Raw genomic sequence first — 14,857 nt, forward strand, 5'->3', positions numbered from 1 at the left:
CTTCCAATCCAATTCAATTCCAACAAGTGATTTAAAAACAGTTTGCAAGAGATGATTTATCTAAAATAAACTACTAAAATAAAAGAAACTTAAGAAAATGTGATAGAATTGTAGATCAATTGGATCCACCTTCACAAGCTTTATCAGTGAATTCTGGTTCTCTACTTATCTCGATCCACTAAACAAAATTAATATTTGTGGGTCGAAAAATCAAACAGTTATAATATAAACAAAATCAACAGTATGAAATAGTTTAGACCGAGATTATTAGGTAAACATTAACTATTCTCTGTAGAGCATGGCTCTTCTTGAACTTATTTAAGAAAGAGACCATCAAAACTTTGAAAATAATGAATATTCAATCCTTATAATAAATACCTATGCTATCACAATAAAATTATTAAATCATTATGAGAACCGTAAAACACTAACAAAACTTGCTCAGGCTTCATCAACCAATCTACCAGAGATTTAGTCAATAGTCATCACAAGAACAATAAAGCAAAAATAAAATAAAGGAAACATGAAGAGAAAACAGAGATGGAAGAAAGAAGTTATCTTTATTGCTTGACTTCAAACTGGCAAAATCTCCTTACAACTTTCATAAAACTCAGAAAAGAAAGAATATAAACACTAATCTAATTCTCTGTAATCTAACCTCAAACTAACTCTCTCCAATCCAGCCTCCCACAACTCTTGGTCTAGTATTCTATTTATAGAGAAACCAGATTAGGATTTTCTATCAAAATTAGGATTTCGAAAACCTTCCGTATTTACATAAAATACTAAAAATAATCTACTGCGAATGGTATCTAGCCGCCAAGCTTCAGTACAAATCTCAATGTTTGACTTTCTTAGTTGACCGTACCGCCGCAATTGACCATGGCGTCGCCGTGAAATTTTAGTCAATTGACTTGACTTTTGATCCACGGTCTTCTTTTGAATCTTGGATCACAGTGGTAACTTCAGTTTTTCTTGATTCGTCTTGAAACTTTGCGAATAATTTCTGTTACATGTAAATAATCATAATTAGTTTCGAATTACATAATTAAATGGAAAACACGAATTATTATGGACTAACAATGAATTATATGCAATTAGAGGATTTAGTATATAATTTACTGATAAAATTTATGTAATTAGGGTTCTAGAAACGACTTTTTAGACCATGATCATTTATGATCCAAATGGGTTGGATCTTTCAACCCATTTTGGTTGAGTGTTAGGTGAGTTGAATGAAGTGAGTTTTGATTAGAAGAATGGGGGTGTAAGAGAGTGGTTGTAGATTTAATATTATGTGAGTCGAATGGAGTGAGTTTTTATTAAAAAAATGAGGGTGTAAGGGAGTAGCTGTAGATTGAGTGTTAGGTGAGTTGAATGTAGTGGGTTTTGGTTAAAAGAATGAGGGTGTAAGAGAATGGTTGTAGATTTTTTGAAAAATGTAGAGGATGTGATGACATGTGTCCACTTGCAATGATTTTGAGTTATTGTGGTGATTGGTTGTGATTATTGAGTTGAGACTTGGGCTTAGGATAATTGTTGGAATTTGAGTTTAATAGGTTTGGTGGTGGGTTTTGTGTGTATAGGGTTAAGTTTTAAGTTTAATGGGCTTGAGTATGTTTTTGAATTAGGGTTGGATTGAGTTACATTTGATTAGGATTGGGTTGAGGGGTGTGTGATGATGGTTTGGGATATGGTGGATTTATAGCCCATGGGCCAAGCATAGGGGGGACCTAGACTATTTATTGGAAAGATAAGTTAATTTTTGGAGGGTTTGGGCTTTGAGGCCCATTTCAATTTTTGCTCTTTTCATGGAGGACCCGCCTAACTTCAGGTGTCTACATGTCTAGTGACATGAGCATCTTGTTTGTAGTTAAGGAGTATAATAAGAAAGGTAATAAAGTAAAAGAAATACGATAAAGTTGGAAAGGTGTTTAGAAAACGGAGGGAGAAAAGGAAAGATATTAAAGTTGGAATAATATTCTCGGAAGAGTCGTGCTGGATTAATATTGAAATGTACATCGATTCTCACATCACTGATGTGGAGGCGCACACATAACCATAAATAATTTTTTACTCATATCTCGATGAAAAACGTCTATGGTTTCGTACATACATCCACGTCAGCAATGTGAGAATCGATGTACATTTTAATGTTATTTCAACATTTTCCTTCTTAAAAATGAGGAGAAGAATGAAGATAATAATGTTAAAAATTGTCATCAAGATTCGCAAAGAGATTTAATCTCATCCAATCTTTGCGCGAGGATAAACGAAATGGGACCCACCGTTATGTCTTATTATATAAATTAGATTTAGCACTTGCCATCCTTTTTTTAATTGAATGGTAAAAGAGGAAAGTTAATAAAATTGGAGGGATATTATTGAAAATGGGATAAATTAGGAAAAATAGTAAAATCCAAGGAATATAAAATAGAAAGGCAATAAAGGGGGGTAGTGGACCCTACTCCATAGTAGTTTGAAGGAACATTTATACCCCCACACAACTGTAGTTAGAGTGAGACACACCATTGTGTTTTATTATGCAAATTTTCATGGAGAAAATACTTTTATTTAAAAAATCGATATATTTTTAGCGATAGACTAGTTGCACATCACTAATTGTTGGTTGCACTCCAAGGTTAATTTTTTTTTTTTTTTTAAATCTCAATTTTAAACTACTAAGTGTACTTCATTATGGTAATCTTATGATTTATGGGATTATTCGTCTTCCTATGGCTTCTTCTTTGCTTGTGCTCCTTTTTTATTGTGATTGATTTTGTTCATGTTCTCTTTGGCGCCCATTGAACGTATTAGTTTTCTAATCTTTATTAGGCTTTGTTTATAAATTAATAAAAGCCTATGATTGGATCGTATCTATTGGAATTCTATGAGCACTAACCAATCCAAAGTGTCTACATGGATTCCAACGAGTTTCTTAAGTTTCACAATGACTTTAAAATTGTTAAAGATAGTCATTCATTGGTTTATCAATGTGGTTACATTTTGATTACAATGGATTTATGATGCTTGCAAATAGATTGGACTATAAAAAAATGACTGAACTAACAATAATTTATGTGGGCATGGTTGGGGAAAAAAGAGGAGAAGAAAATAGTGTCATATTGTTATGCTACGTACAACAATTATGATGAATAATACGAAAAGAGAAAAAAACAAAAAACAAATATGAACACACAGATTTAATGTGGTTCGACGGTGTACTTACATCCACAATAGCGAGGAGCTAAAATTTTCACTATATGTCAAATTAGATTTACATCATATGAATTTATAGGAAACCCTAACTATAAATTCTAATAGTACCCATGTACCGCACCCCCAACTTATTAATAGTCCCTGGTAACAAAATAGTAAATTATCCCAAAAGGCAAATGCTGTTATTCCACTTCACTCCGCCATCCGCCTACTTTATCTTTATACGTGTTCCACTTAATATGAGCCACATACGACAACAAATATATTTTCTATTATTTTTGGAGTGTAATCATCCAAATTGAGTGCATAGGAAATTTTTTAAGTGATAGAGTGCAATTGGTAATAGGTGGTGGCATCTAGTCAGTCCCTATTTTTGTTTGATTTGTCTAAATCGACTTGTACAGATTTAATAGTTAATGATCGAAGGTATATGTAAGCATTTTTTATCATCTTGAATATAAACTCTATTATATTTACAATTAACTTGATCAACAGAACGAATTTACAGGTACAACCACCAAATTTGAAATTCAAGAAGTATAATTTGGAAGGAAGGTCAAGGAACACGATCAAGAAGATCAAAGGACCCATAGGAGGCCCAAGAAGCAGAAGTTGAGAAATCTATACACACTAGTGGGAAAAAAAAACACCCCCTTTGCTCTCAAACCCTCAATTCTTAAGAAAATATAATAAAGTTTAAGGCAAAGCCTACTTGTAATCCGATCGATATTTTTTGCTCCAATTATCGAGATTGGATTGTTAGTATAGTGGAATGAGAGCTAAATGACGAATCCAAGAGCGAAAGGTAGGACTTGAACCCTCAACCCTAACCTTGGCGAGACTATGCTCTACCATTAAGCTATTTCTACCAGCAGGGCAACATCAAGTAACGAAGCACTACTGAGCAATAAACATACCACTTGGTACGGATTATTGATGTTTGATGCAAACTCTTGAACTCTACTTGAGCTACAAAACTATTAAACTAAGCAATCTAACCGCTAGTTGACTTTTGAAGGGCCATAAGACTCCTTCAAATAACTACACGAGAACTTAATTTTGCACATTCGATTGGATGCATTTCTTTGCTTGTTCACAATCGCTAATTTGAATCCCAAACGCATACCCAAACAGTACCCCTCTATTTTGGAGGAGAATTATGATACTCTTATATGTATTAGTTTAATTAGCTAAACTAATTTTTTATTTTCATAAAAAATCCAATCTGATCATTGTGGGAATCTAATTTATTAATTTATATATGAACTTGCATTTGGTGAGGTTAAATTATTAAATTTATAAAATAACAATATAGTACAAGAATCACAGCTCAATTTCTCTTATCCCGAGAAATTGAAATAGATCTTGGATTCTTGACCAACAAACCCTATAGATTTTAAACTCCATTCCCAAGGGGTTTTAAAGGAGGATCTGTTAAAAAAAAAAAAAAAAAAAAAACTTTATAGAGTTGGCAATGTCAGTTGTTATTAATAAATATAATTAAACTAAATCATTAAAAATTAAAATAAACAAAGGTAAAATGTAAATAAAAATATAATATTTTAAAATAAAAAAGTTGGTGAAGAAGGCTCGGTGCTTGTGTGTGATTTTTTAGAATTTCTATTGCCACACCAACTTTGCTAACCCTACCCCAAGATGTGTCTTAATTCGTTGGTGATTGGGATTTTTCGCACAACTTGTGCTCAAATTCCGATTTTCATTCATTTTAATTTTTAATATATGTTTTTTTTCAGTGAATTTGTCACTTTTATAATAAATGAATTTGCTGATAAATTACTAACGAGATCATTGATAATACAAAATCACTGATATTTTATTAAAAAATTTATAGATTATAAAAGTGATAAATTTATCGTAAAAATATATTTTAAAAATTAAAATGAATAATATACCGAAATTGAAATTTTGCCAAGGCACATCATGGTGGTTCACCCTAGGTGATTTACTTAGAATTGTTATTCTCACACCAACTTTTATTAACACTAACTCAAGATGTGTGTTAATTTCATGGTGGTTATATGGAAACTAGGTGTTCTTAGCAAAAGTTGGCGTGGCAATAGAATCTCTCTATATTAATTTATTTTTTAATTTTTATTTTTGTATATTTTACGGTAGCAGTGGCGGTGGTTAATCATTCAATGGCTCTTTTTCTAATGCAGGCGTGGGTATAAATGCAGAGGCCCTTTAACATTAATCTTCTCTTTTCATTTCAGAGAGGAACCCATTGGCCATCTCTCTCTCTCTCTCTCTCTTTGAAATGATGTTCAGAGCCTATTCTGATCTCTTCTGATTTCTGGGGTCTTTCTCTTCTCTCTCTGAAACACCGAAGAAACATGGCAGTATTGGCAGTGTCTGAGAAAAAAAAGTACAGTTTGAACAAGGTCCCAAATTCAACAAAGTTCCAGTAAAAGCTTTAATGGAGGACAGAATGCCAAAAGTAGGAAAGAATCTCAAGATGGGTATCTTTCTCTTTTCACTTTTAGTTGGGTCTTTCTCTGTTTCAGAGCTTCTGATGAGTCTGTGAACCTCTCTGGCTAAGAGTTTCCAGTGCACTGGTTTTTGAGTGGTTGGTTTTGATCCCTGAAATCAATGTTGTTTGTTGTTTCTTGACTGCTCTCTGGACTCTACAATCCTTGACTTGAAAAGGGTTTTTGTTGTTTTGGGTCTTCTCTTGAGTGATCTTGGTTTACAGTTATACTTCTTTGATCTTTGATTTATAGAAAGGTACTTGGTTTGGCCTTTTTTTTTTTTGCTTTACTTTTTCACCTCATTTTGTTTTTCAAGTTGTTGTGTTTTAAGTTTTGTGATAGATTCATCGTTTTTGTTCAAGTGGGTTTTTTTTCTTCTTCTTGATCTGATGTGGTTTGGAGAACCTCTGATTTGTTTAGTTGATTGGGTTTTTGTCAAAATTTGATATTTGGGGTTTTGTTCTTCTTTTCTAATAAATTTTGGGAAAGAGTAAGATATCTTTCTTCTTGCTTCTTTTTTGCTGTTCTTCTTGTAGAGGAGAGAAATGGATTTAGGTGAAAAAGATAAATTTGGGTTGGAAAAGAGAGGTGTGGATCCTTTGAACTACCATTCATCTAATATGTCCTCAGATTGGCAATTTAGTGGTACCAATCTCTTGAATCAGTCTATGGATTTGGTTCCAACAGACAATTCCATCCCTGTTTGTAAAGGGGATCTCATGGGTTCCTCAAATTGTTCTTCTGTTTCAATGGTGGACTCATTTTGCCCAACACTTTGGGGTCACCCCAACCCCAATCCACAGAACTTAGGCTTATGTGAGAGTAATGTCCAAACCAGTTCAAGCACCGCGAACCCAATCAATATCAGGAAAGGGGTTTCTAGTTCTTCAAGAACAAGTATCGATAAAGCTTTTGATTTGGGTTGGAATCCCCCAAATTCAATATCGAAAGGGGGTCTCTTTTTACAAACCAGTGCCGGGATAATCCCTCCGAGCTTATCTAATTTCCCGGCTGATTCTGCCTTCATCGAACGAGCCGCCCGATTCTCATGCTTCAATGGTGGGAGTTTTAGTGATATGTTGAACCCATTTACCGTTTCTGAATCTCTTAATCCGTATTTTAAGGCCGGGGGAGCAATTCAAGGACCCCCTGAGATTCTTTCCCCCAATGGGTTGAGATCCCAATCTCAAAAGAATGAGCCAAACATGGCCGAAATTTCCAAAGATGCTTCAATGTCGATTGAGCTAGGGACCACTGAAGGAAGTCCAATCAATACTGAGAGAAAAATGGGGAGTTTTATGAGGCCTATTGACGAATCGAAACAAAGAATTGGTGCGTCAAGTAGTGTGTCAGACGAAGCTGAGTTTAGCGGTGGCGGTGGTGGTGGCCAAGAGGAGCCATCGATGTTGGTGAATCAAGGAGGGGAACCTTCGTCGTCTAAGGGACTTGGTGCGAAGAAAAGAAAAAGGAGTGGTCAGGTAAAAATTATGCTTTTAAATCGCTCTTTTAATTGTCACAACGTTTGAATGATCATAACGTAATTAAAATTATTGTTTATCATAGGATACTGAACTCGACCAGGTTAACACTGAAACTAAACAAAAGGGTGACCAAAACGCAACATCAACTGTTAAAGCAAGTAAACATGGTAAAGATACCTCTCAAGCTTCGGATGCACCCAAGGAAGATTATATTCATGTTAGAGCACGAAGGGGTCAGGCAACTAACAGCCATAGTCTTGCAGAGAGAGTAAGATTTTTCTCAAGAAAGTTTCGGTTCACTTATAGTTATTTCAAGGTTTTTGGACTTTTAAGTTGAATTGCTTGTATTATAGGTAAGACGAGAAAAGATCAGCGAAAGGATGAAGTTTCTTCAAGACTTAGTACCTGGTTGCAGTAAGGTAGTTTTCTTGTGCTAGTGCTTTATTGAGTTGAATTTTGTTCATATTTCACCATAGTTCAAGTACGTAATTGTAGTTTAATTTGTGAAGGTTTTTGGGTTTTGTAGGTTACAGGAAAGGCTGTCATGCTTGATGAGATTATTAACTATGTGCAGTCACTGCAACGGCAGGTTGAGGTATGGTTGTCACTGGATTTTTTTTTTTGAAACTTCTTAAATTAAACATTTTTTGAATTTAGCTCGAACAATTGAGTCTGCTTTTATTGCTATTTATCCATTATTATTATATATGCTCTATCTCATATATTGGAATTGGCAAGATGAATCCTGTTGTTTCATTCCTCTTAATCTTTGTCAGCTTGACCTTAATTTTGATTCTGACACGTGAGCTGAACATGTGTGTTTCCAAAATAGATTGAGCAACGCAAGAAGATTTTTTTTTTGTTCACAAGTAATTTTTTTTTTTTTTTAATTTCTTTCGGAGAAATGCATTTTATCACTAACATGGTCTTATTGCTAATATTTTAAGAAGATGAGAAAAATAAATAAGCTCTTTATGATTTGGGTTTCTTGAAACTTGTGCTGAGTCCATTTTTTCATGTAATAGATAATCTAATATAAAATGCCCAATATTAAGAATATGAAAGAAAGAAATTACATGCTCAGCCATTCAAAAGATTTATTCTTGAGAGACGAGGTTAAAGTTTTTGTTCCATTTCACTTACATTGATATGGTATGGTGTTCTGTTTTAATATATCTAATAATGACACAAACACGTATTAATACTAGGAATTTGACAAGCCACCTTAAAGAAGCCCAAAGAGACGCATCTGTACGTGTAACATAGTATAATTTGTTTATACTAATTATAGATAGTGCAAAATGAATCATAAGGGCGTTTAAGTCATCTTAATTAATTTATAACAACAGACTAAGGTCAATGGGGCTTTCCTATAAATAAAAATCCAGGACAACAAAGAAAAGGGGCTGGAAGCCTAATTTGAGCTTTCTCTTCTCTTTTCTACCCTCCTTCTTGCTGGGGGGACTTCCCCCTTGATCTGAGGAGCCACCATCTTCCCTCTTACGATGATCATCAACATCACCCTTCATCTAAGATCTTATCCACCATTTTACCACCTCTATGCTAATTTATTATTATTATTTTTTAATTAAATAAAGAAAGAAACATATTGAAAGTAGAAGAAAACATTTCCATTACACCATAGAGCCATACGATAATTTTTTTATGGGTAGAGGGTTAGTGGTTAGCAAGGTGAAGTTGGGTTCAAAGGTATTTAAACCTAATACGTTGGAACAACACTCCACATGTCTTACGAACTTAGTTAAGTTGGTGCTTCAATAGGTGGACTAATAAGGGGGAAGATTTTCGCACAAGTACTGTTGTGGGATGGGTCATCTTACACCCCTTTCTTTAGAAGTTATTTTATTCATCAAATAAGTTGTAATTGGGGCATGATGACACTTAAGTGTTGATACGGCAACAAAAATCCTTATAGCACTGTATCATATGAATTATGATTACCATCTATGACATTTGATATCCTTGGTGTAATCAATTGAATAGTGGGTTCCTCTCTGTGTACATGAATTCATCCCACTATTTCATTTCCTCAGTGATTGGCATCATAATGCTCGAGACTTCAGACATACCTATGTGATGATACTATGCATATATTTGTATGAAAAACACTTTCCTTACTGACATACCAAGATTTTAAGCCTTACTAAGAGGGTTGTTTTGCTCTAATGGATTACCAAATTAGCAATCCAACACCACAGCTCTCGCTAAATTTCATGGAAAAAGTTGGATCCAAAAATAAAAATAAAAAACAATTTCTTTTGGGCTTGATCCAAGGTTTTGAAAATGGAAGTCTACCGAACTTCCACCTAACTCCCAAATTTAAAACTAAAATTCAACGATGAAAAAGTACTCTTTTTGGAATTTATTTTTTCATAGTTCGTAGAATTTTGTCCTCTACAACCCTGAAGCATCAGATCATGATTTCGGATGCCACAAGGTGAGCCCAAGGACCTTGGTAAGGGTGGAATCCTTACTAAGTTAGGCTAGTCAAACTCTATTTGTATTTTTTGTTTATCACGGGGAAATCTTTCACTTGTGCTTTTTAGGATTGACGTTGTTTCATCATCATGGTTTACAACTTATCCCAATTATTGGTGTCAGCATTCGCCATTAAATTATACCTTGACTCTTGAGCCATACTTCTCAAAACTATCTAGATTGTCTTAAAGAAGACATGTTTCTCATATCCATCACATTGCTGCTTATAGATCATTCATTATTCTTCTACTTTTTGACTTTGATGAAACAATGACCAAAACCATGAAATGTTTTCTCTTCCCTATTTCCAGTTTTTGTCGATGAAGCTTGCAACTGTCAATCCAAGGCTTGACCTCAACATCGAAGGACTCCTTGCCAAAGATGTAAGTGAAAGAAAGTAAAAAAATAAAATAAAATTGCATGCATCCATATTCCATACACATGTCACCGTAGTAACTTAAAAATATTTCCTACTTTTTCTTCATTTCAGATCCTTCAGGCACGTGGCGGTCCTTCATCTACAATGGTGTTTTCACCTGATATGAGTATGGTTCATCCCCAACTACAACACCCATCTCAACAGGGTTCGATCCAAGCTGGAATTCCCAGCATGGGAAACCCCTCAGACTCACTTAGGAGAACCATTAGTTCACAACTAATGACCTTGAACGGCGGATACAAGGACCCAACTTCGCAGGTATCTTTCCATCCATAACCAAAGTTATGGTTCCTTTGCTCTATAAACTTCCACAGAGTTTCACATTTTACGACTTAATGAATCATTAACAGATGCCCAATATGTGGGATGATGAACTCCACAATGTTGTCCAAATGAACTTTGGCACCAATGCCCCTTTTAACAGCCAAGACTTAAATGGTAAAATTGTTCTTTGGGTTTGCTTTAGAATTCTCTCCTCTAATGGAACCCTTGAGTGTTATGGTTTTAATTTTGAATTTCTCATTTTGGGTTCTCAGGTCCTTTGCCACCCGGCCACATGAAGGCTGAGCTCTAATCATAAATAGAGAGATGTGAAAGCTGTTAAAGTATATTTACTCATCTGGTATTTCTACTCGAAGTAGATTTCTCTATTACGTGGCTCCATTGATATGGAGCCGACCTTAAGGTTAATTGTTGTATAGCTAAAGAGTGAGAGATCAAATCTTCTTGCCCAAATGATTCTTAGGTATATCATACAGCCACATTTTTTTCTCTCTGAGAATCAACTACTAATATGATGGAAAAGAGAAATTCTTTAAATGTGGAGAATTGTTGCCCCTCAGAGTGTGAGTGATTTAAGGGTTAAAATATGGTTTTGGTTGTTATAGGACTGATGTGAATCTAGGATTGGGGTTGGACAGATTAGACTTTGGAAATGGAGTTTTAGTTTTTATCAGATATTCAAAATTAAATGATATATTTTTTTCCCCTTTTGTGTTGTAATCTTTGTTTACTTGTCTTTATGGTACCTAACATAATAAATTTCTTCATGTTATGTCAGGTTTTGAGGCCTTGGAATGTGTTTTGTTGTGTCATTTCATGCACTTGCATTTATCATCATCTTCATCTATGCTTCAGCCCAAATATTGGGTTCTCAATATGAATCTTGTTTCAGTACCATTGAACTCTTGGACTAATCAGATTGGATCCAAAGTAATCAAACAGTCCAAATCACGACTATTGAGACAAATTATCAAGATAATTGTTTGAACTTCTCAACAATTTCTTGGCATACAAAGATAACAATTTCTTAATTATTGTTTTTTGTTACTTGGATCACGTTGAGTTAGATATAAAATGACAAATTGTGATGAAGAGATGGCGCCTATTTTTTTGGCATATTTTTAACTTAAGAACCCAAATTGTAAAATATAGAACTTAGAAAAGTAAAAGTTTTCGCTCTCGCTCTTTCTCGACATGTATAAAACATATATTATTTTAAAATACATATTTTGAATGTTACTGTGTTTATGCCATCTTCACCACGATTTGACCTCCAAACACAACACTACTTAGTTCTTTAGGGGGCATTGGAGCTTGTTGGGTTGAAGTACTAGGTAGTTAAGTTCCCCGGGGCCAGAGCTTTAATTCTTTATATGAATCGCCTACAAGAAAGCTATTAAGATCATGGTTAAACTAATTGATGTGCTGTTGATTTTTTTTTTTCTTTCAAAGTTGGTGAGAATTCCAACTCTATCACTCTCATTTGAGCTTTTGATCGACAAAGCATGTGAAAAAAAATATGTGGTCTAATTTATCTCGAACAATATGTGGTCTAGAATTTGGTCTAATTTGGATCCAATAAGCGGTGAGAGTCCATAGGTTGAGTGTTCAATATCTAGTATGTGCAATATTTCCTTGGGCCCACCCGCGAGGGTGCTCCCTCATTTACCTGGTGCGTGTGATGTGCAAGTGTTGCAAGTGCCCAGAAGAGGGACCCATATGCCTTGGCTTCTGCCCTAGGTCATCGGCCCCACTAGTTAGACGAAAATCCCAACACCCCATCGTCGGGGAAAAAAAAAAAAACGCTCTATACATTTCTCTTGTTAGGCTTAAGTTATAAGATCATTTTAATTAAAAATTGGATCACTCACGAAAATCATTTGTACAAAAACACATAATTAGGACCGATAAAACACGAAATCCAATGGTCTAAACAAATTATCGATAGATACTTGAGATAAATCCAGGCCATTGGATTCCGTGTTTTAATGGTTGGGATTGGCTGTTTTTATGAGTTATTTTTCATTATTGAAATAGGGATTATAAAGGGAAGCTTTGAAGATACTTTTTGAAATTATTCTTCTCATTATAATTTATAATAGTAAAAACAAAGAAGGAAATATTCTCTGGTGATTCCTCCAACGGTCATGAGAATACCAATAAGGAAAATGGAATCAAAGAATGAATTTCATATTATAATGATGTGGGCCCCATCTAGTTGTCCATTATCCTCTTGAGTGTTTTTGTTTTTTTCAAAATTCAAAATTTCAATAAACCTTTTTAGTTTCAAGTTTGAAAACATCCTCAATTGTGGGACCCATAATGAATTTCCACAACATGGGTCCACAACCCAATCAACATTTGATCTCAAAGATCATATAAAGGCCACATAAAATGGTACTAGCTTTACAATGCAAACAAGTGGATGGAAAATTGAGAGATTTACCCGGCAGACCTAACTGTTGTATTTTTATTACAAAAACCCCCTTGAATTCTGACAACTCTAAAGGAAACCTTACTTTATAAAATTTGCTAGTCACCAAATCTCACTTTATCAAGTTTGTAACCGAGTAAACCCTAGAGTGGTGATCCACGTCATAAAATTCAAATTGAAATTGAAATTGATGTGATTAATTTGTTACTTAAATATGATCTGACAGCATCAATTTGTATCCAAAAATATGATCTGATGCCATAGAGTTATAAAAGAAAAAATTCTAAGAACTTTAGAAAATTTTTTTGAAAAAAATATTAATTTTTACCATTGAATTTTAATTTTAAATTTGAGAGTTAGGTAGCTATCCTATTTCGGATTTGCTAATTTGATAGTCCATATGGACCCAACAACTCTTAATAAAATTTGAAATCTTACTTAGTCATGGTAGCCTGATTCAGAAGGTAAGGTTTGTTCAACAAACTTGATAAAGAGGGAGTTTCTTTTTGTAGTAATAAAATTGCAGTAGATAGGTCTCCTCAGTAAATCTCTCTACAATATTTTCGATGATTTAGATATCATATTTGGCATTTTGATGAATATTTGAGATAAACCCCTTATGATGTACCAATTGAACTCAAGTCTTCACCTATACATTGACATAAAATGTTGGAGATGCCTTAATCTTCAACATCTAATACAAAAAACTCTATTTCTCTCTCTCTTCTCCCTCCCTCCCCCCAAATGTCAATTTATGTCTTCATCCTCTATAATAAATTATTTTAAATTTATTAAACCTTATCTTCTATCTTCAAGTCGTCGGCTTCTATTTCTCTAAAAATAATGTCTTGTTCTAGAGGTCTTTGGAGGTTGATATTAGCTGGAACCTCATGTCACACTTCTTGACGTAAAGTGGATAGGAACCATAAATATTTTTCACTCGTATCTCAATGAAAAATATCTTTGATTTCCATACACTTTCACGTCAAGAAGTCCGATATGAGGTTCCAGCCCGAGGTCACTTCAGCATTATTCTTAGTAAAATCACAAGGTTGAAGGTGAAGGCATCTAAGCCATTTTCTTTAGTCTATTGAAGTAGACAAAGGTCAAGGGAACATGCCAATACTATGAAAATACAAGGGATTCCTCAAATATTCAGCAATCACAGATATGGCTTTAAATCACGTCTGAGACAACCCAGACTATCGTCCATCAACATGTTGACAAGTCGTCTCAAAGACATGCTTTGTTCTAATTTTAAGGAATTTTTTTCATGGACAAAAATTTGCGTGCAAACATACCCAGCAAGGCATATATTAATTTTGAGACATCATCATCGAATTAGCATGCATATTGGGCTGTTCTTAATAAAAATTGGTGTGGCAATAGAAGCTCTCATTTATTTTTTATGTAGTAAAAAAAAAAAAAAAAAAAGAATCACATTCTTAAGAGCATTATAGAGAATTTGATGATAAAACAAAAATTTATTACAGTTATAAACACATTTTAAAGGGATTTATCAGGCAGACCTATCTATTGTAATTTTATTTAAAAAAACACCCTTACTTCATCAAGTTGGTTACCTTAACGAACCTTATTTTATGAATCAGGCTACCATGACTAACTTAGTAAGTTTCAAATTTTACTAAGGATTGTTGGACCCACATGGATTATCAAATTAGCAATCCAACAACACAACCTTCTAGATTTCACAGAAAAACTCAGATTAAATTAAAAAAAAAAATTCTTTTTAATCTTTATCGTAGTTGTTGAAAATGGTTATTGCAAATCAATTTTGAGATTCTGAAAAGAATGGGCACATGGATAAGCTCTTGTACTACTGTGCTTTTGATAATACATACCCTCACATTAGGGCTGTCAATGGGCCGAGCTTTGGATCCTATTTGGGTTCGGGAGCCAGGCTTGTCGAACAATATTTATAATATACTTATCTTACAGTATGTTATACCTATATTTCTAATACAAAAGAAAACTTACTAGCCAACCCCACTGG

General features: G+C 34.2%; 1 protein-coding gene across 1 annotated transcript; it reads left to right on the forward strand.

Annotated features, from left to right (window-relative positions):
* The first annotated feature begins 5,413 nt into the window (after positions 1-5,413).
* On the forward strand, positions 5,414-11,186 carry LOC147394611 (basic helix-loop-helix (bHLH) DNA-binding superfamily protein). The gene is made up of 9 exons (XM_086453895.1): positions 5,414-5,699; positions 6,245-7,186; positions 7,272-7,457; positions 7,543-7,608; positions 7,716-7,784; positions 10,000-10,071; positions 10,179-10,385; positions 10,478-10,565; positions 10,664-11,186. Exons 2-9 carry the CDS (start codon positions 6,254-6,256, stop codon positions 10,699-10,701), a joined length of 1,659 nt encoding a protein of 552 aa, XP_086310021.1. The 5' UTR covers positions 5,414-5,699; positions 6,245-6,253; the 3' UTR covers positions 10,702-11,186.
* The last annotated feature ends 3,671 nt before the right edge of the window (positions 11,187-14,857 follow it).

The sequence above is a fragment of the Akebia trifoliata genome, chromosome 9, assembly GCF_017979445.1.
Source record: "Akebia trifoliata isolate Shusen 1 chromosome 9, ASM1797944v1, whole genome shotgun sequence".
In the NCBI taxonomy this organism is placed as follows: domain Eukaryota; kingdom Viridiplantae; phylum Streptophyta; class Magnoliopsida; order Ranunculales; family Lardizabalaceae; genus Akebia; species Akebia trifoliata.